This window comes from Colletotrichum higginsianum, chromosome 8, assembly GCF_001672515.1.
Source record: "Colletotrichum higginsianum IMI 349063 chromosome 8, whole genome shotgun sequence".
Taxonomy (NCBI): Eukaryota; Fungi; Ascomycota; class Sordariomycetes; order Glomerellales; family Glomerellaceae; genus Colletotrichum; species Colletotrichum higginsianum.
In genome coordinates this window covers 430,409-451,709 of record NC_030960.1, presented here as the reverse complement: position 1 = coordinate 451,709, position 21,301 = coordinate 430,409, and the positions used below count along the sequence as shown (strand labels likewise).

Here is a 21,301-nt window from a genome sequence, read left to right as displayed (position 1 = left end):
TCAATCTTATGGCAGTTCCGGCGCATCACTTTCCGAGACACATCGGTGGAATAGGTGTTGGCCCAAAGGGCCAAATAAACTTGTTACAAAGATAAGCAGGGAAGCTCCTTGGTAACTTCTCAATTGTGAGACAGGAACCCGGCGACTGATCTGGGAGCACCCGGCCATATCCATCGTTGCCAGGTGTCTTGTCGACGTTCGGAAGCTGGAACCCGATCAGATCCGGTTTTCGGTAGATGAACGTCCACTTGCAGCGCCTCATCGAGTGTCTAAAACATGCTCAATCGCAAGGTCAGGATGGCTTGTCTAGAGACGCAAACTCGCCCAAAAGGCTTCGAAGTTTTCCGCCTTTACGCAGTAGAACAAAATATGAAGAGCTTCAGGGAGACTAACTATTTCAGATTCCAGCGGCGAGACCACTGTCTTTTTGACCAGAGCACCCGATCAGTCTGATTTCAAAGGACGGGATGTATTTTGCCAATTGTGTCTTTTCGAGAGCAGACCACCTTCCAACGTGATTTTCCGGTGCATACAGATTTACAGCATTCGCATCTGTTCTTCCCCTGAGTTTGTTCAGCACTTATATCCGTGTCTCAGAAGCATCGAAGTCTGATTCTGTAGCACCTTGTTCGAGCAGGCAGTTGCTTGCATGGGACAGGAGCCGCGCGACAATCTAACTTGCCTGGCTGACACACGCTCGGTACCTTTGCCGAAGCAAAGACCAAGCAAAACTAGTATCTCCGTCGTCCATAAGGCTGTCATCGGCAGCTATTCATGCCAGCAGTTGGGACGACGGGTTTTGACTTCACTCATCAGACATACATGCGTCATGGCCCAGGACGTAGCGTCCTCACAATCAGGCATCAGCGATCTGTTTCGTCTTGAATCTAAGACATTCAAAAGGCTTGGCGATGGTCAGAAAATCGTGCGAGATGAAAGCTAGGATATTGAAAGTTGACAAACTGAGCGGTTACAAAAATTCTTGCTTTCACTTTGGTAGTAAGATCTCCCAAGCAAGAATCGGCTTGAACAATTATCAGGTTGTTACGAGGGATTTAAAAGGCGTTGCTTGCTGCTCGCAATCAATCGTTTCATTTTGCAATTATAAAGGTTTTGTACTAGAATAATGGATTCGTGGTCTTTCTTTTCCTCGGAGTATTTTGCATGCTGGTAGAACTATCACAGCATGAGTACCTTAGGCGTATTTACATATATCTAGTAGGTCTAGTCTGTCTGTCTGCCATTTAACTGCGTTGCATATATTTACTCTGCTTCGCTGCACGTAGCACAAGACACATATCTGTCCCAGTCGTTAACACAGATCCAAAATCACTATCGTGTAATACATATACGCCTGTAACTTGCAAGTATAGATTGCCACTAGTACAAATAACACGAAACACAATATCCTAAGGCGTTCGTTCTACTTCTGTGGCTACCTAGAATACTATAATCCTAATTCAATGTCAATAGCAAGAGGTTGCTTGAGATCTTACTGTGCGTTTTCTAAACTAAGTAGTCTTTGCTTTAGATTTTAAATTACAAAAAGTGCAGGGGGCTTATACTCTTACTATGAATAATGAACTCTTTCTATACGTATAGTGCATTACTAATAGGTTGCATGTTACAGAAAAGCTAGTATAAGATAGATCAAGCCAACACATGATATAACAGAGGTTGAATGGAGCTTTTACAAGTATTCAAGTTTTTAAATCAAAATTTTGCAACTCTATGTTGCAATAATCCAGTGCTAAAGGAATAACAATAAGAATCGCCTAGTATGAAGATTTATGAAGACTTGGACTTCTATGCTAAAATCTCTAGGATTTTGTAAGTTATCTGTAATGATTTTAAGGCGCACAGATACTTAAAGATACCCTAGTATTATTATACACTCCGAATCTAGACGCAGTAGCTTACACTCTCATACTAATTTGCAACACGTTTTCCATTTTAAAATTCGTTGCAAGACCCTTCAGCAAGCTGAAATAAAGTTGGAACATAGTTCTGCTTATGGCCTTATACAGAGGCATAGACCATAACAATCTATTTGCAGAACGTATTGAGCTGTATGTTCTAATTCACCTAAGCCTTCTTTTTCAAGCCACTATACTTAGATTTTGTTTTTTGATGTCAGATTTCAAATAGGAAAGAACTTATGAAAACGTTCAATACATCTACAAACTCGTTGTTGTAGTTTAGAAAGCTAATGACTCTGCAGACGTACACATAATAATTTTATTTCAGGTTGCAGGTTTATTTTAGGTACATTATTGCCTGTCGACTTTATTGTAACTACCTTAGAGTAACTGGCTACATACTTTTAAACAGTTAAAAGACTTTCTACTAATAATATAGTAAGGGCTTAGTTGAATAGTAGAAGTAAACTTATGTATTGTAAGTAAGAACAGCTGTAATTAGCGCAAGAGGTTGCTTTAGGGCTTATTATATATTGTCGAAACACTAGTTGCCAACATGTGCAGCTGGTTTTATTAATTGTTTTACTTACTGTTATAGCGCTATTGTCACCTTATTCTACTTGTAGTTCCTACTTTAGCTTTAAATGAAGAAGATTCTTAGCAATCTTAAATATTTAATATTTAATATTACATGTTGTAGTTGATGAATCTACTAAACACCTAAAGACTTGGCTTCAATCATCTTTCGCTTGATACTTAAAATAATATATAGTGGGGTTAAAGAAGCGTCACAGGAGGATATGACATATTCAAGAGTTTTAAGCAGGTACGTAAGGGGAGAAACGCCTTAAGGTGACTACTTCATCCTATCTTTCGTCTTTAAACATCTGCCACGAGAGGAGCTTCCGTATGACACAGTAAAAGCTGAAGGCGACTTTCTCATCATATCTACTGTTATCCCATCTAAATACCCCTGTATCTAGATCGTGTATTTGAATCTAGTACTTTTCACTCTAGTAGAAGAACCGTCTTACAAAAACAGTTCTGTAATATCAAGTCTAGTAATGAAGGTTCACATCATAAGTTCTTATTGTCACGGACATATGGCCTGTTGCTTAATGGTCAATAGAATATAGGGGCGACATTTAGTCGTCTGTTACATTGGCAGACCTTGTGGTTTGCAAACATATGTAGTAAACCTTTTCAAGAGTACTCTTACCTTACTCTTTGATTGCCTGTGTAACTGAGCAAGTAGCAATTGTAGTGAGATCATTTGCTGTGAATCTCCCATCGCCTAAAGAAGTGTTCGAAGGATGATCTCAAAGAAACAGGAATAACGTCGAGATGATGATCAGGACGATGTATGTAATTTAAACAAGCCAAGCCTACAGGGAAATTAGCTACTGTCTCGGCTCCTTACATGGCCCAGTCTAAACCAATTTAGAGGACCAGCCAACAGCTCAGAGTTGGGACAAAGGCAGATTCCGACAAGCGTCCTACTGAGAGATATACGGCCAGTTTTTGAACTGTTGATTACGACTGGCTTACCTTGGATCATGTTCAGACGGGCGATGATTGCTTGTCTTTCTCGACTTTCGCAGTTGACCTGGCTAGTTGCTCTGGATGAGATGTTGCTCGAAAGACCTCAAAAATGATCACATTAGAATGTATCAACTGGGAACCTAGGCAATTCTATATGGAACAGAGGCTCAGAAACTTTTTGTATGTAGCTTGTATTCCGAGTGAAGGAAAAGGACTTGTGTTCGGTGTGTTGTTATGAGAACGCACACACCTCTCAAAGGTACATTCCGGCATTCGCGTATTGAAGTCTCCATGATCACTTCTGAGCGAAATCTTCAAGTTTGGTTTCTGCAACAGGCGGTATTAAGCTGATATTCGTCAGGGTATAATATTGCTTAGTTGCTTACAATTGCGCTGTCAGGCTTTGCCCCCAGCACATATGTCTGCTTGATAGGAGAGCGAGAGCGCCCGTAGCACTGCCTCAGTGAAGTTGACAGCAACCGAAAATCATTTGACTCTGCCCCGAATTCCCGAATAGTCTCGACGAGATTTAGTGAGGTCGTTCGGTGGTCCCGCCGTGCCATGACCGACATCGGGCTCACCTTCCCCGGTGAAAGATACGTATTTCGCCGGGAGAAACGGGGACACGAGACCCGCCAGCGCCTTGTTGAACACAACCATGGTCCGTACTCATGTTCAGTGGGGAGTTTTGCGGGATGAAGTGAATGTTTCGACTGCCAAAGTTAACCGTATAATAAGGGGCAATGGATGATCATGAAGATCGGGGCAGTTTCCAGACATCATAGTGAGAATTTCCACTGCGCGATGGACCAGATCTCAACGTAAAGCAAGCAACCGTGCTGCATGAATATCAATATGTCACCCGTCCAATTAGTACAAGAGTCTAGAGTAAAAAGATCACTTGTTTAGCTCAACTGACTGACAGCTTTTGTACTTCAGCCAAAGTGGGATGGTTTCTAAACCTCTTGAAGTATTCGTTTTATTTCCAGCCTCTTCTTATTGTCAATGTCTGCAGGTGTGAGAAATAGCGGGAAAATTGAAAAGACCTGTGTCTCTGGTTGGCATCTATGCGTCTTGATACCCTGACTGGTGGTATACGCTAAGCACAGTTGTGTCCCGTCATCGAGTGTGTTCCGTGATGACAGTAAACGCCAAGAAACAGTACTCGTCATAACTTCGGAGAGATTCCGGTGCCGCTATCGTGTTGCCGCAAGGAGGGTTGAACCAGAAGCGGTCTGGCCAGGTAACAGAATGGAGACGCAGGGACCAAACAAAGACGTCATTTCCAAGCAAAGCAAGGCTCTTGTTTGTTTACCGCAAGCGTGGCGGGCGCGGCTTGTGTCTCCGAATCCATAAGACCCCTAACGCGGAGTTTTCCTAGAGCAAGCCTACATGCCGGCTCGAGGGGGAAAGGGCCGATTTGAGGCCGGTCACGTCGCGGCTATTGTAAGTTGTCGAGATAGGCAGCTCGTCACCGCGTCACATGATGGTTCTTCGTTGTGGGCATCACAAGTGGCACCATGCTCGAGATCCAGCATGTCGGGCAGAACCACAGATTTGTTCAACTCGTCGTACAGACTGCGACGCCCCATGTGATCCAACACGAAGTCCCTGCTCTTTGCTCCGTTGCTTCTCTTCCTCCTCCTTTCCCTCCCTCATCGGCTCCTCTTTCCCCCTCATCCCCACCATTCATACAGAAAGTCAAAGGTCTAACGTGGGCTGCCTCAATCAGAATCCGAGTCTCTAGCAATCACAGGTCCTGAGTTCTCTGCGGCCAGGGTCCGGGTCCACACCAGAGCCAGAAAAACTTGGTTCCACGGAATGGGGCCGAGAGTGCAGAATTTTCCGGGCCGGCGAATCGGCGGTGTTGTCAGCTTGGCGCTCCCGCCTCCCGTGGTTGTTTTTCTTATTTCGTCCTACATCGGCAATCTGCTACTACTGACTGGATTGAATCGAGATGGGCAAAATCTGAATGTTGGAATTGATCCCGGGCGCCAGTCATCAGACAATATCACTCGTTCATGTGGTGGAGTGTCTGTAATGAGCGGCAACGTCTCTTTCGTGACACACACGAGTTTACCCGACGTGTGAGATCGTATCCCCGGTATTGATTTCCACCGTTGTGTGTATGCTTTTGTTCTGCCTCTTCAAGTCATCTCCTCTCTCAGGCCACATCGTAGGAAGGCCCCGGTTTCGCCCCTTGCGCCAGGCATCCATCCCTTGAGTTGTGGAGACATCCGGGTCAGACAAACCGTCCAAGACATGCAGAGTCAGGGTACTGCCTCCATCGGTTAACGGTTTGTTGCCCTGATAAGATTGTCTGCGGTGAAGATCTCTATATGGTTCCGGCGATTGGCACTGCGTGTTTGTCAACAATGGGAAATTCAGCGGCTTAACGCTGGAACATTGGAGACCACGTTCTGCCAGGGAATGCATTCTGCGACACGGTTGGCTAAACCAGTGTGCTGGGAAACGATCAGCAACACGATTACCTTTCCGGAAGCCATCGAGGTGAACGACGAAAAAGGACAACAGTTGGTAAGACTCTCTCTGAGCTGATAGCAACGACCGAGTCGTCCCGTACGTCACCGTACATCCGGTGCCCGTCGAAACATGCAGTGGCTTGTGCGCCAAGAAGGTCCAACGTCGGCTTCATTGCCGTTTCGCGCAGCAAACACCAACAAACGAGTCGCAGCGGGCTCCAATTCGACTCACTTTGGGTTTGGCGGGAAATTGACTGGGGTCTGGAGAGCTGACCGGCGTTTGCGTTTCTACAAGTGATTTGCGGGAATGCGGGTGAGAAACAGGACCCAAAAGACAAAGGCCCGTCTAATTGTCCGCTCCCAGGGCCACTGTTCATGGCATTTCGTTGTCTCTTATTGGCCATACCGACGCTTTTCAACTCCGTCACAGTTAGTTGGCTTGGCTCTTCTGCAACTCCTCTCGCGCTGTGCGCCCTCGGATTACCTGATGGGGTAACGCCGAGGGACAAAGTGAAAAAGTCCTTCTCCAACGACGTCATGCTCCGGCGCGTGTCTGCTCGAAATGAAGAATCCCACTTTGGCTCCAATAAACCCCATAGTTAGCCGCAGTGTATTTTGGGTCTTTTTGGAGGACAAGAAGCGAGGGACTCACCATACGGTCCATACCAAGGGATAGGCAACGAACAAGCAATCGACAAGAGATTTGGCGAATTGCCAACTCCAGTGAAATTGCCTTGTCGTGGCTTGTCGTTTCTTGGGGGTTTGTCTTAGCATAGTTAAGCTTTTTCCAACGATTGAACGACATGTCTTTCTGGTCAACTGTCAACGTCGTGTTGTAACTCGACAATGAGAACCTCACAAGTCCCAGAGTCACGCAAACAGGCCAAAAAAGGACATGGTAAAAAAATGAGCAACATGGAGCGAGGCTATACGTCATCCGGTCCACCGCCGTCGACACACCCCGTCACCAACAGCTGCCGACGTTGACAAATCGCGTGCGAGCATTTTCAACATGAAACCTGGTTTCCGTCGCCCGGTTGTCCCCACGACGGAGGGCCCAGCTTAAATCCGGCAGAGGAACCAAACAGAGAGCGAAACGGTCGGGCGAGAGATAGCGAGAGAGAGTCAGAACCCGCAGTTGCAAGCGCTCTGAGCGGCTAAAATGCCACCCGCCGCCGGTGAGCAGAGCCCCCAATCTCCTCGGCGCTTCTCTACCTTTTTGAACCCGGCTTCGGCCCAGGGTTTGCCGCAGGGTTCGCGCAGGGCTCCCTGACTCGCATACGACGCCGCTCGGGCGGGGGGGGGGACTTCAAACCAACCAGATCTGACTGAACCAACGTTACTGGCTTGGTTGGTGTGTACAAAGGACACACTCACCACAAGGTACCTTTTTGCCCTCTTTTGACTGCCCAAAACGTATCAGTCGTCTCCACGGATACTTGTGTATCAAACCGTCCGAGATATGACGTCGTAGTCTCCAGCAAAACCCCATCAAAACCCCACCGACAATGTACGGAAATGGACACATTGGCGGCTCTTTTGAGTGCTTTTTGTTTTTGTGCTCTACTAGTGTTGCCTTACATTGCCAGATGTACCATTTCTACGTCGGCCTCTCTCCGAATTCTGCCGCTCCAAAGGACAAAGTCTCCACGCCCTCGCGTCTCAGAGCGGTGAAGACACCCGTATACAACGTCCTTAGACGGCGAACCCGCAAAATTCTTGCCCTTCTCGGCGCCGTATTGGCTGGCAGGGGTCTCTTGCGTCCCATGACGGTAACTTGGTTTGCCTGACGACATGTCACCGTTCCTCGTTCCTCGTTCCCCCCCTCCGGCCATGCCCGTGGATCCAGGTGGAGAGTTCTTCGTCCCCCTCCGGATTAGAGGACCCCTCTCTCTCTCCAGAGGCATCTTGGATCGTACGGGGATTGGGGAGAATCGGGGCAAGCCTTTGAGGGGCGGCTGGGGATTGGCTACTTCCGGGGGGACTTTCTGGGTTGGGTGTGAACAGCACAAGGCGCCAGGGTCCGAGGCTGGCACGAGAAGCCATGCTACCATACCATGCTAACGCAGATGAGGGAGGAGGCATGTACCTTTTTGCGCGTTGCCTCTGGCATGAGCGAGAGGACCGGACTACCTGAATGATGAGGAGAAAGCAGGAAGTCAAAACTTTGGCGCTGACGTTGCCGATCTTTACCCTGCCGCCGTCTGTTTGGGATTTCATCTATAAGTCGATGCCCGCCGCCCCGTTTCGCATCTGATCATCCTGTTTGTTTACCTCTTCATCTCGACTATCCCGTTCTTCCTTCCCGACCCGATCTACGACCCCTACAGCCCTCGACACTGTCTGGGAACACAACCGATCAGATACTGTCTCCGCTGTGAAAAGAAGTCTTCGAGATGGGCAAGCTCAATTACTTCGGCCTTCGGGGCAAGAGCCTTAACTGGGCCATCAGTGTCATCGCAGGATGTGACTTTTTGCTTTTCGGATATGGTAGGTGTTGAGAGACAACAACAAGCATTCGAGACGACGAAATTTTCTTAACTGACACGACTTGCTCTACAGACCAGGGTGTCACCGGTGGTATCCTCACCCTCCCGGCCTTCCAGTCTCAGTTCCCTACCATCGACCCGGAGCCCAAGGGCATCAGCGTCGGTCTCACCACCAGCCAGCGGTCTACCAACCAAGGTATCGCCGTCGCCTCCTACAACCTGGGCTGCTTCCTCGGCGCCATCATCGCCATCTTCATCGGTAACCCTCTCGGCCGCAAGCGCATGATCATTCTCGGCACCGCCATCATGGTCATTGGCGCCGCTCTCCAGGCTTCTGCCTTCTCCATCGAGCACCTCATCATCGGACGCATCATCACCGGCCTCGGAAACGGCGGCAACACATCGACGGTTCCTACCTGGCAATCCGAGACGTGCAGTTCTCACAAGCGCGGTAAGCTCGTCATGATCGAGGGTGCCCTCATCAGCGGTGGCATCATGATCTCCTACTGGATCGACCTCGGCATGTCCTTTGCTCCCGGCTCCGTATCGTGGCGTTTCCCCCTGGCCCTGCAGATCCTCTTCTGCGTCTTCATCCTGGCCTTCGTTTGGAACCTGCCCGAGTCCCCCCGCTGGCTCATCCTCAAGGGCCGCGATCAGGAGGCTAAGGAGGTCATCGCCGCCATCGCCGACCTGCCCGAGGACGACGACTACTGCAAGAACGAGTACGTTGTCATGAAGAAGACGGTCGAGGAGATGTCCAAGGGCAGCTTCAAGGATCTCTTCACCATGGACAAGAACCGCAATTTCCACCGCACCTGCATCGCCTACGTCAACCAGATGTTCCAGCAGATCTGCGGTATCAATCTCATCACCTACTACGCCGCCGTCATCTACTCCGGCCTGGGCATGTCCCGCTTCATGTCCCACTTGCTGGCCGCTCTCAACGGCACCGAGTACTTTATTGCTTCCTGGCCCGCCGTCTTCTTGGTTGAGCGTGTCGGCCGCCGCAAGCTCATGCTTTTCGGTGCTGTCGGCCAGGCACTCACCATGGCCATCCTCGCCGGTGTCAACTCTCAGTCGACGTATGCCTGCCAGATCACCGGCATCGTGTTCCTCTTCGTCTTCAACACCTTCTTCGCCATCGGCTGGCTCGGCATGACTTGGCTCTACCCCGCCGAGATCGTCCCTCTGCGTATCCGCGCTCCCGCCAACGCCCTCTCGACCTCTGCCAACTGGATCTTCAACTTCATGGTCGTCATGATCACCCCCGTCGCCTTCGACACCATCAAGCACCACACCTACACCATCTTCGCCATCATCAACGCCATCATCGTCCCCGTCACCTACTTCTTCTTCCCTGAGACCGCCTACCGCTCCCTCGAGGAGATGGACTCCATCTTCGCAAAGGCTGCTCCCGGTGTCAAGGGCGCCTTCGATGTGGTCGATGTTGCCCGCAAGGAGCCCCACCGCTATGGCAAGAACGGCGAACTTCTCATCCACTACGAGGATGACAAGGAGAACGGCCATGCTACCACTCGCGAGAACCGCCGCGAGGGCAGCACCAGCAGCAGTGAGCCCAACGGCTTGTGGGCCCGCCAGGACGAGGAGACCCAGAACGTCGAGAAGTCGGAGAAGTCTTGATGGGGTTAATCTCCTTGATATGGCGCATTGCGTCCCCAATCGCTTGGCCGATGGAGAGGCTCTAAAGCGACTTTGCATCGCTACGAATTATGTCCTTGCCGGACATCTCCGGCTTTCTCACTTTGGACACGGACTTGGATCCGATGTCATTAATTCCTATTCTCTTATTTGAGGTTTGCGAACCTCAACCGTTCTTAAGATACCACTAGATTATCTAGATTTCGAGCATTAGATACCACAACATGTTAAATGACTCTGCTGTTCTGAAAACATGTCAATTTAGTGACGGCTGTGACCCGTGCCTCGGTGACCCTCTCGATGTTACAAATGGATGAGCGCGTGTGCTTCCCTACCTTGGACGTAGTTCGGGAGGCAGACTCTTGCACTTCCGGTGTTGGCCAAGAATCATTGCCAACTACTCAAGAAATAAATTGGCGCATACCACCACCATTTTTGCCCGAGACGGAGTCCAGGCGGGTGAGCCTCAAACCACACCCCATGGTTTCCCCATGATATCTTCCCCGCACATCCCCCGAAGATACCACATTTCACTTTGGGTCTGCTTCCAAGATCAGCAGAGCCCCATATCGGATGACATGAAAGCGAGTCTGCAGTTTGTGTCGGCCTCGGGCTACCTCATTTGGGAACCCGGACAGGTATGTGCAGCCGCCCAGCTCTTCGGCCGGCCTAGCGGCACGCGGCCCTACGCCTCTGTCCTCGGTCTTTGTTCAGACGCTAGTATATTGCCGATTTTCCGCATCCCCATGTCTCGAGGGACCGGGCAAAATTAGACTGGGGTCTGGCCAGATCTTTCCACCATCGACTGTTGGGACGTTCCAGACCCCGTGGGGAAGCAAGCATCTTATCAGGACGTAACAAACGTGACAATGAACGTTACAGACGACTTACGGAAACAAGACACTGTCGTCAGCTATTTGAGCAACTGACCTAGATTGTTCTTCTGATGAGCTTTAACGATGATTTGCCATGCCCTTGTCTCACGGCCTTTATTTGAATCACCAGTACACTGGTAGATATGCTAAATGTGTCCATGATGGCAAAAACAAAGCACTGGCAAAAAGCCTTTCCTACTGGAGTGTTACAATAAACGTGCAGCTGTGCATGCCCTTAAAAATAAAAAAGATGTGTCATCTGCAAGGTTTTTGTCCGTCTAATGTTATTTTAACATACTAATAATCTTAAAAAGTTTAAAGATTGACTTTCTTATGATGTACAGTTATGATAGTAAGCATCTGCTCTTTTTCAAATGCTAGGGTAACCATTTTACGCAGATTTATTCACTGACTAAAGTCTTGTGTTCTCTTTGGACACACCGTTGTAACACCTTGTTCCAAGTGGCTAAGCTGATGTCCCAGCCTGGCCCTTCAAGAAACGCCGGTGTTCTGCCAATTCGTGATAAGAATCTCCTTGCAACATCTTTGCCATCTTGAATTTCAGGAGTTCTAAGATAAGCGACTGATATGTGGTGTTCTGGCCTCTGCAAATGACTATACGAGCTAGCACTTTGAAATCCTACCCAGAGCTAGTGTTGTACTGACAAGTCTTTGTGTTCCATGGATCGAAGCTGTTTATTCGAAAAGACTTGTTGCAAGCTACCAGTAGTTGGAGTCCAGGAAACGTGGGGAAGTGTTAGGTCGTACGTAGAGAACACTTTTGGAAAGGATGAATTAGAGAAGTGCGATTGTCACAAGTCTTGGTTAGTTCAATGTCTTCTACTTCTTTGAGATGTATCAGTCAGCGAAGTGCTGATGTTGTATGTGTCGCGATGCATGTACGTAGGTAATGAAAGATTCGAAGCGTCTACAGGTATTCCTCTAGAGTGGAGGGACAGGAGAAATACAGCGTATTTGGACCTATCATAGGGGCATGTACGTCTCAAACCGAGGAGTTTTGAGACTGACTCGCAGACCCCCACCACCTGTCAGGGGCGCAATACGGAGTAGGAAGGTCACCTAAGGTTAAATAGGTGTGACTAAATTCATATCTGGCCTCCTTTCTTTTCCAGCACTAAGGAGGCCATTGAGTAGACATCAGGGTCCCCGGGGGGTGGGGGGGTGGCCCTGGTGCCTTTGGTCCCCATTCCCTGCTCTCACCACCGGGGCCTCCGCTGCATGCGGTCCCCGCGACGGTCTATGCAGGCCCCCACTGGACATTCGGTGCCAAACGGGTAACAATCCAGATGGTAGCCCGACCTTCGGGTGCTGCGACAACTTCCAATGCACTGCGTAGTTCAAACCAGTTACAGTACGTCTTTTCTGTTATGCGTGTTGATCCTATCACTGTATTTACTTTTACTAACAGGGCTCGCGCAGAGACACAGTAGCTTAGATGCTGTTGCACATCACTCTGCACCCTGTGTCTCTTAGTCTAGTAGAAGAGCATAAAAGCATACAAATCAGCGTTGCAGAGTTAAATTAGAAGCATTTTAGCGGGCTGGGTTTAGTTTGCATTGTCTACTTTGTCGTTGCTTGTACATGTGTAGATTGTGTTTGACTGGTACACCTGAGCATAGAATAAGACGCATCCTGTAGCTGATTATCTGAAATCTAACTTGAGATGAGCTCTCCTACCCTGTCATTGGCCATCAGCCAGCCCCGTACCGCATGGCTTATATGTGATAGGTCCGGTTCACCGAGGTATATCCTTTGGACCGCGCGACTTGTTGAACTGTGTGCATGGCTTCCTTTGTGGCCGTAAAAGCGGCAGCGGCTCTGGCGTTGACCTGATTGATGTTGTTTGTATGGGCCCTGCAGTTGATGGCTTCTACTACTTGTCTTGACTAGCAACTTCCCCTTTCGTCCGGCTGCTGTTTATGGCAAATTGTACAGCAGACCTACTTCTTGGTCTTCTATGCATGTCTCCCTTTCTTGATCTAGTGATTCCCTAGTTGGCTTCTGTATGCGAGCCTTGAATCTGCTGAGACGTGGGCGATACTATAGAGCTGTCTGTAGTTACGCTTTTTTGAGAGGAGAACACCATACAGTGCAGTTTCTTGACCCAGACTAATTGCCTTCTCGTTTGGTGTTGTCACCACAGGTACCGCCTCTGTCGTTCGCCTTCATATCACATCTTTGAGTTGCATGGTCTGCAGAAACAACTGCCTGGGTTGTGTACGTTCGAGGCAGTAAATGTATATTTAGTCTGGTGCTACGCAACCCTACATAAAATTCCTTGCAGTCCGCTGTAATTACATCTACTAGCTTGAAGCAATGACTATCTTTACAGTAATTGCGAATCCGCTTTTTGTATCAACCCTCACGTGGAAGCACTTGGGTCGGGATAATGCAAGCTGGAAATGGCTTGTTTGTCGTAACTGTTTGATTTGCGGACGACAAGTCTCACTGCCGTCACTGTTGCCAGAGGGCCTGCCTAAAGTCCTGTAGTTTTTAGGTAGTGGATACAAATCCGTCAATCCAATTGCAGAGCGGTAGAGAAAGCATTACAGGGGATCCTAGCCTACTGTATGTAGGATAAAGTCTAATATCACGCTTTGTCTTATCAGACGATTCTGATGCGAGCCCTATTCTTTAGGTCCACGGTGACGGTGCAGCATTACATCTTAAGCTTCAACTCTCAAGGTATCAGTTGTGCAGTGCAGAACGTCGGCGACGTGGATGGTGTTACGCCGCGCGCGTGCGTCTGTGTATCGGTCGATTGGCCAGTTGTTCATTTGAAGTCTCCTTTAGGAAATGCCCAAAACCCGGAAGAAATTGCCTGCGAGGATCTTCGGTCGAATCTTTGACCACCCCCGTTGTTTCAAGAACCCCATCTTCCAGGTCTGCCTTGAGTCCTTCAAGAGATAATCCGTCGTAGTATCAGACTACCGTGAGGGCCAGGACATCCTGATACGCCGCTAGGAGTTCGACCGGTCAGACTTGATCAGTCTCACAAGAGGCATGTCAAGTCAGCTATCGACTTAACATTACAGTACAGAGGGGATGCAGTACGCCGAGGAAGGGGGCCGGCGCATCTAGAACTGGCTTGGAACTACGAGTGATGTGGTGAGTGCTCTGGTATTCCGGGTTTGGTCATCCTTCTGACCATTTCTCCTACATCCAGTCCGGAGGCTTCGTTGTGGCCGGTCATTACACGACGAGCACAACGCTTTGCCGGGGTCTCAGGTGCATGCATACCCGGCAGCTCTGACGCCTTACAGAAGTTTCTTGATAATCTTCACAACCCTCACCCTACCGCCCTACTTGAAGACCAACTTCCTACAGACAGCGAGATAGCCGGCTCGAATATCCTCTATCAGGATGCCGTCGTCGACGAAATGCTCCGGCTCGCCCACACAGCAATCATCCGTAATGTGCACTGTAAGGAGCATATCATCGTGCTAGGATGTTGTGGCCTAAAAGGCGCGCAGGTCATCATCCACAAAAAGTCCCCAGGTTCACGGAGCCGGGCTACCACATCGCCGGAAAATTGCGCAGCCCATCATTCCGGGAGTCGGTCGAGGGGGGACAGCAAACGAGCCTGGGATGACGTGGGCATGTAGTAGTTCCAGTCCGAACGCTATCTCGTGCGGAACGAGGAGATTCGAATAGGCCATCAATGTTTCAAAGCATTCCCCAGCTACTAATTTACAACTCTCAACTATCTCAAACTAACCTACGCCGGCAGACCCACTGAAGAATGAGTCTGCTCATCGACAACCTCACGGAAGATCTGGTTCTTCTTCGCAACGTCGTCAAGTCCAGTGCGGTCACCAAACACCTCGTCCATCTGCTCGAGGGTCTTTCCGTTCGTCTCAGGCACGCAGAACCAGGTCCAGATACCAGACAGCAGGCAGAACGCGGCAAAGAACACATAGGCGCCGAATCCGGTTTCTTGGACCATTGGGGGAGTGATCAGGCCGATGATGAAGTTGTTGATCCAGTCTGCCTGACGTCAGTCTCTGTGCTATCAAGCGAGGTTGGTGTATTCCAGGAAGAGAGCACTTACTAGAACAAGTTGAAATGGCAACTCCCTTGGCTCTCAAGGAGGAGGGGAAGACCTCGGACGGCATAGCCCAGGGCACCGGGCCCCATGTGGCTCCAAACACAAGCATATCTGCACCAGGTAAAAAGAGCATTGATTAGCATTCTCATCTCATCAAAGGAACCTGGGTTGAACATGGGGAAAAGGGGCGTCATCAAAGACTTACACAGCAGCAAGAAAGCCACACTGACCCAACCCTGGGTAGTGTGGTTCGGCCAGTCGTTCGAGTAGAGGCCGACCAGAACAGCAATCACAGTGTGCGAGATTGTCATTCCCACGCTTCCCACAAGCAGAATCCACCGGCGTCCGAAGCGGTCCATCGTCCACAAACTGGGAATAACGCCCACCAACTGAACACAGTTCAGAACACCCGACATGATGAGCTGCATGTTGTGATCGAGTCCCATGGTCGCGAATAGGGTAGGGGAATAGTAGATGAGTGCGTTGATTCCGACGAATTGTTGGAAAAACATCAGAAAAACTCCCACTTGCGTGCGCTTGAGGCATCCCTTTTTGAAGCAGTCGGCCCAGGATACAAACTCAAGCTTCAGGGTGCTTGCTATATCGCCGTTTCCGACGAGAGTGGGGTGGCGGTCAGCAAGGACGGACGCTTGAAAGCGGGCCTCGGCTATGATTTCCATCCACTCGCGGCGGACTCGCGGGTCGGTGTCGGGGAGGACGCGGAGCTTGCAGAGGTTGGAGAGGGCCTCGGCCTCGCGGCCCTTGGAGGCCAGCCATCGGGGAGAGTACGGAAGGAAGACGGCGCCGAAACCGAGAAGGAGACCGGGGAGGATCTGGATGAGGAAGGGCAGCTGCCACGACCAGTGGTTGGGGATGTCCTTTGTGCCGTACGTGATCCAGAAGGAGACGACGATTCCGAAGACGATGGACAGCTGCTCGAAGACGAGGAGGGATCCGCGGATTTCGGGGGGCGAGATTTCGGAGATGTACAACGGGACGACCATGGAGAGCCTATCTAGATATCAGCATCCGCGATCAGGGGGAGTTGGGTGTATAATGAAGAAATGAAGAAGGCGGGACTCACATGCCGATGCCCAGTCCTCCGATGAACCGACCACCAACCAGCATGTCGTAGTTGAGGGCCGCAGTCTGGATGGAGGAGCCGATGGTGAAGATGACGACGGCAACCATGATGGACCGTTTCCGAGAGATCATGTCGGCGATCCAGCCCTGGTTCATGGCGCCGATGAAGGCACCCAGGGTGATCATGGCGGTCATGAGGCCCTTCTTGAAGCCGGACCCGGCGGCGTGGTCCGAGACTTCGGGGAAGCGGCTGAGGAACTCGTCCATGACCAGGGTGACGGAGATGACGCCCTGGTCGTAGCCGAAAAGGAGTCCGCCGATGGCGGAGAAGGCGGCGCACATGGCCACATAGTGAGAGACGAAGATGCCGCGGAAGCCTAGAATGAAGGCGTCAGTATCTAGTGCAGCAGGTATTTGCCTGTCCAAGGACTTATTCACGCGCGGGCGTACCTGAAGGTCCATAAGGCTCGAGAGAGGCATCGGACAGGACGTTCTCTTGTTGTTCTGTTGAGACGCCTGGGTAGTTGGTCGAGATCTTCTCCGTCTCGGAGGTGGAGGGTGATAGATGGCCCATGGCGTCAAGCTGCCGTTGCGACATGGTTAGCTTTGCTCGAGGGAGTCAAGAGTTATTTTTTTATGTGAAATATGTGTTGAGGTGAAACAGGATTATGACTAAGATTATATGGGAGAAACTCACTTGGGATGAGCTTCACGGCTAGGGAAGCCAGTAAAAGGTTTGCGGCCCAGGAGTTTCGAACGAGTCTCGTCCAGCCAGTTGAACCGGATGACAGACTCGGGGTATCACTGAAAGAAGAGAGAAAGAGACAAGAGAGGGAGAGAGAGGCTTTGGTCGAACCCGTCTGAGTCACTCGAGCAAACAGACGAAATGTTAAACATGGCACGCAACGTCGTCTTTATAGAAACTCTGACACCACGGTAACCCACCACAACCGCATGGCCAGCCCCCGTCCCGACTACGCCCGTCAAAAAAAAGATTCGTGACCCCGAACGAGAAGATGGGGGGGGGGGCCCACACTTGGAAAGTCGTAGATTATACCTGTTTGCGCGTAGGACGGGGGAAGGGGGTGATGGTTGCACGACAATCGCAACGACCAATGACCGGGGTGTAGTTGGTCAAATCAGGTCTGAAGGAGCCGCTGAAATCGCGGGGCAAGCCTCCGAGATGGGGATTCTGGGGATGATACTTGGGGGAGGAGAATGGGGAAGGCCGTGTCAGGCCGTCAGCAGCGCGTCTCGGGACCAATTTTTGTTGGAGACGCCATGGTTGGACGGCCGGGAGCACCCCTCGGCCATCGCTCCGGGTGGGAAACCCGCCAGGTACCGTGCGGATACTCTACAGCAGAAGAGAAAGTGAGGATGGGAAAATAGAAAAATTGGGGACCGGGGTAATGCCCGCCTCGCGGCACTTGGAGAAAACATGGCAGTTGACGTTGGCATTTGGGGTTTGCCGTCCGATGCACTCTACTCTGTTCTTGCTCTGTATTCGTACAGGTACTCTGTACGGGAACATGGACATCGTGATGTAAACGCGTTCGAGGTTTGTTGATGACGGATGGCCGCCTCAGACAGAGGAGGGCCGATGTTCGAGCAACCCCCCCGGGTGGGGGCTACAGAAGAGAATCGAACAGACACGGTGCTGGGCGGCGTGGTATTTTCGAGTCTTCTCTCTGCTTCTGGCTCATGGAAGCTGATGAGAGGGCATTCCACGCACAACGGGGGGGGGGCGTGGTTGTTGGAAGATTCTCGCAATGAACTGCCCGTGGAGACATGTAGATGAAATGGGTTCGTTCAGTGGAGTTTCTCTCTCTGTCTCTGTCTCTCCCCCAAATTTGGCCATCAGAATCGGTCCGGGTCCGCCCTGGCAGCGCTGAGGCTCCCCCCCCCCCCCTCCTCGAGCCAGGGGGGTGAGCGTGGATCATTGGGCGCGAGTCAGGGGCGTCTTCCAACGTGCATTAACACCTTTCGTCATAGCTGCGGGAGCCCCCAAGAGCCAAACAGGGCGCGGTTTGATTTGGTAATTCAAGCCGAAGGAGCCTCACCGACCGTTGGGTTGGTTGTAACTTGTGCGGGAGGGGGGAGGGAGGGGCTATAGGAGTTTTCTGCCTCTTTCACAACTCACGGGAATTCGCCCCGACACAACTGTTGCCTCTTCTCGCCAACCAGGAAATGATTTTTATCCTGTCAACGTTCGTGATCTCGCTGCGATCGTCCCGATCCTACACAAAACAGTGATAGCAAAATAGCAAACATTTGCAACAAGAGACGAGGAGTCGAAAGTCAAACCATGTCGACGACGACATGCCTGGTGAGTCTTCCCCTCCCCTCTCCCTCCCCCCCGTCTCTTTTCCTCTCTTTCCCCAGATTTGCCCGCGAACCCCGTCATCGTGGTCTTTGTCAAAGAAACCCCCAGGTTTCGCCCGAAGCAAATCAGGAGTTGTGGAAACGGAGTTGCTGACCTATTCTGGGGTTGGTGATGTGGGATTGCGCGGGACGAACAGTCCACCACAACAAGCGTAACCCACGTCAAACAGACACATCCAACTCCCAGACACGGCAAATAGACTTGCAAAAGGCAGCACCTCAAATGCACGTGGAGCGCTGATGACGCCGGTCCGTCATCTGGTCGGCCGGACGCCTCGTGTATTCGATGCAGAGCGACTGGCAAGGCGTGCATACCCGCCCCCGCCATCCGGTTCAAGCACTCTACCGAGTAAGTCGGCAGCCCATCCAAGTATTGATGGTTCGTGGTTCCCTCCGATGAGAATCACGAATTACGAATTGCGACGTGAATGTATTGCACAAAGCGGAACCCCTCCCCCTTCCCCCTCGTTGCCCCCCCCTCTGTGTTTTCATTCTTGTCACGGGGTCGAGAGCGGGCGGGAGCTCCGTAAATACTTGGACAAATACACCTTTTTTTGGGTTTGATTTTTTCTGACTTTAATTTCTTTTTTTTTCCTTGCTTTTTTTCTTCTTTTTTTTGCGGGCACGCTGATCGCGCTCAACCATGGGGTTTGTTTCGCTGAATCTAAGCTAGGACGCCAAGCACGACGGAGCAGACCTGGGTGCGATACCCACGGCGATGTAAGTCGTGTTGCAGTCGAGAATCAAAAACAGTCCCACAAACCGTCCACACGCCAACTTGGCACATCCCATCCCCATTCCCCATTCTCCATCAAGATCCCCATCCCATCCCATCCCGTCCCATCATACATGCATACACTCCATATACAGTACAAACCCACCCCGTACAATCTGTCCAAATAGGCGATTTTTGCCCATTTTGGACGGCCGTCGTCGGTTTTCAAAATTGCCTAACTCGGTCGTGTGTTCACACCCCCATATAGTGCATTTCGTCGATGAAACACAGGAACTTGAGGCTCTCTACTGGTCTGAACACGGCAGCCCGCCGCCGCCGCCGCCGCTGTCATCGGCGGAGACGACGCCTCTTGGTCCACCCGCTGTGGGACGACAGTCCGATGATGACCTGGCTCCGATCATCGTCGATGCCAGTAGCCGAGATTATCGTGAGGCCCAGGCCGTGATGCCGACGAGCCCCTTCGGCCAACCCGCATCTGCATCAGCATCAGCACCCGCCTCCGCATCCGCATCGACGCCCGCGGTGAGCTCGAGAGGAAGGGTGGTGCAGACACCACTATTGCTGTCCTCCTCATCCGTCTACAGCTCGTTACCGGCCGGTTCGACTCTCGGGCTGGCCAACTTTGAGCAATGTGACGACGATGTCGTCTTCCCCTTTACCCAACCGCACGAGGTCCGGTTGATGAAGTATTATCTCGAGTACATGTGCACCTGGGTCAGTCAGTTCGGTGAATGCCTCTATTAGTTGTCATCCCTCCCCCCACCCTCCATCTTTCTCCAACGTTCTCCGCCTGACCATGAAATCTCATCCCATTATTATAGTTCGACCTCTGTGATGCCCGACGACACTTCGCCATCGTCGTGCCCCGGCGGGCAATAACGTGCCCGACGCTGCTCAACGCCATCTTCGCCCTCTCGTCTCGTCACCTCAGCCTGAATGGGCACTTCGACCCCTATGCCTCGGACCGCTACCACCAGGAGTGCCTCAAGCACCTGACGGCCATCTCCAATGACTCGTCCGCCCTGACCAACGACGACCTCCTCGCCGCCACCATCCTGCTGCGCACCCTCGAGGAGCTCGACGTGCCCCTGATCGGGACCGACCACGAGGGCCACCTGCTCGGCATTCAGCTCTTCATGAACACCCAGAACGCCTCGTCCACGGCCCCGAGCCCCCTCCGCCAGGCCTCCTTCTGGGTCGGGCTGCGCCAGGAGATCACCATGGCCTTCGCGACCCAGCGGCCCATCAAGGTCAAGCTCGACCACCTCTTCATCGACAGGTCCCTCTCGCCGGCCGACGACGACTGCTGGGCCAACCGCATCGTCGTCCACTGCGCCGAGGTCGTCCAGTTCTGCTTCGGCGACGTCGCCAGCAGGAAGGCCGAGTACGAGCGCCTGGTCGAGTACGACTACCGCTGGCTGAGGGCCCGGCCGCTCTCCTGGTTGCCCATCGCCTACTCCGAGCCGGACCCGGCGTTGGACGCGGTGTTTCCGCAGATCTTTTACATCAACCACGCCGTTGGTGAGTTCTTCGTCTTGTTGCACGATTTATCCTCCCTTCTGAGCATCGTGCCTGGTTAACCCGACACCGTTCTTGCAGTCATCGGAAACGTACACGCAGCTCTCGCGCGAGCACTGCTGATGTGCCACGACGAGAGTATCCCGAAGATTGGCCCCGGCCGAATCATGGCCAGGAAGAAGCTGGACGTAAGCAGAATCGCCCCAATCCCCCCGTTCTCATACCAGCCATTTCTCTCAGGGCCCCTTCTCCCCATCTGACCAAAAGGTTCGCCAGGACGACATCCGCACGCAGATCCGCGAGCTGTGCGGCACCGCCCTCTCCAACAAGTCCACCATCCCCGCCATGATCACGGCGTGTATGGGCGTCACGGCGTGCGGCGACAGGTTCACCGACTTCGCGGAGCAGAGGGCCCTGCTCGACGTCCTCGTGAAGACGGACGTCGAGCACAGCTGGCCGACCGCCTCGGCGCAGTCCCACCTGAAGCGGGCGTGGGGGTGGGAAGACGACTAGTCTTGGTTCCCCCGACACGCTGAGCGTCGAGAT

At 51.5% G+C, this 21,301-nt stretch overlaps 4 protein-coding genes across 4 annotated transcripts; 2 read left to right on the top strand and 2 right to left on the bottom strand.

Moving 5' to 3' along the window:
* Positions 1-5,537: 5,537 nt before the first annotated feature.
* CH63R_11144 (uncharacterized protein) lies at positions 5,538-6,348 on the bottom strand (the record flags this gene model as incomplete). Its single annotated transcript, XM_018306118.1, has 2 exons — positions 5,538-5,926; positions 6,177-6,348. The coding sequence occupies 2 exons, from the start codon at positions 6,346-6,348 to the stop codon at positions 5,538-5,540; spliced, it is 561 nt and encodes a 186-aa protein (XP_018152959.1).
* Positions 6,349-8,340: 1,992 nt separating this feature from the next.
* CH63R_11143 (Hexose transporter) lies at positions 8,341-10,074 on the top strand (the record flags this gene model as incomplete). Its single annotated transcript, XM_018306117.1, has 2 exons — positions 8,341-8,434; positions 8,507-10,074. 2 exons carry the CDS (start codon positions 8,341-8,343, stop codon positions 10,072-10,074), a joined length of 1,662 nt encoding a protein of 553 aa, XP_018152958.1.
* A 4,632-nt stretch (positions 10,075-14,706) lies between these two features.
* Positions 14,707-16,693, bottom strand: CH63R_11142 (Hexose transporter; the record flags this gene model as incomplete). The annotated part of the gene is made up of 5 exons (XM_018306116.1): positions 14,707-14,975; positions 15,040-15,147; positions 15,242-16,047; positions 16,121-16,496; positions 16,570-16,693. 5 exons carry the CDS (start codon positions 16,691-16,693, stop codon positions 14,707-14,709), a joined length of 1,683 nt encoding a protein of 560 aa, XP_018152957.1.
* A 1,731-nt stretch (positions 16,694-18,424) lies between these two features.
* CH63R_11141 (Arca-like protein) lies at positions 18,425-21,268 on the top strand (the record flags this gene model as incomplete). Its single annotated transcript, XM_018306115.1, has 7 exons — positions 18,425-18,445; positions 18,702-18,850; positions 19,175-19,221; positions 19,485-19,951; positions 20,059-20,758; positions 20,837-20,943; positions 20,996-21,268. The coding sequence occupies 7 exons, from the start codon at positions 18,425-18,427 to the stop codon at positions 21,266-21,268; spliced, it is 1,764 nt and encodes a 587-aa protein (XP_018152956.1).
* Positions 21,269-21,301: the final 33 nt, after the last annotated feature.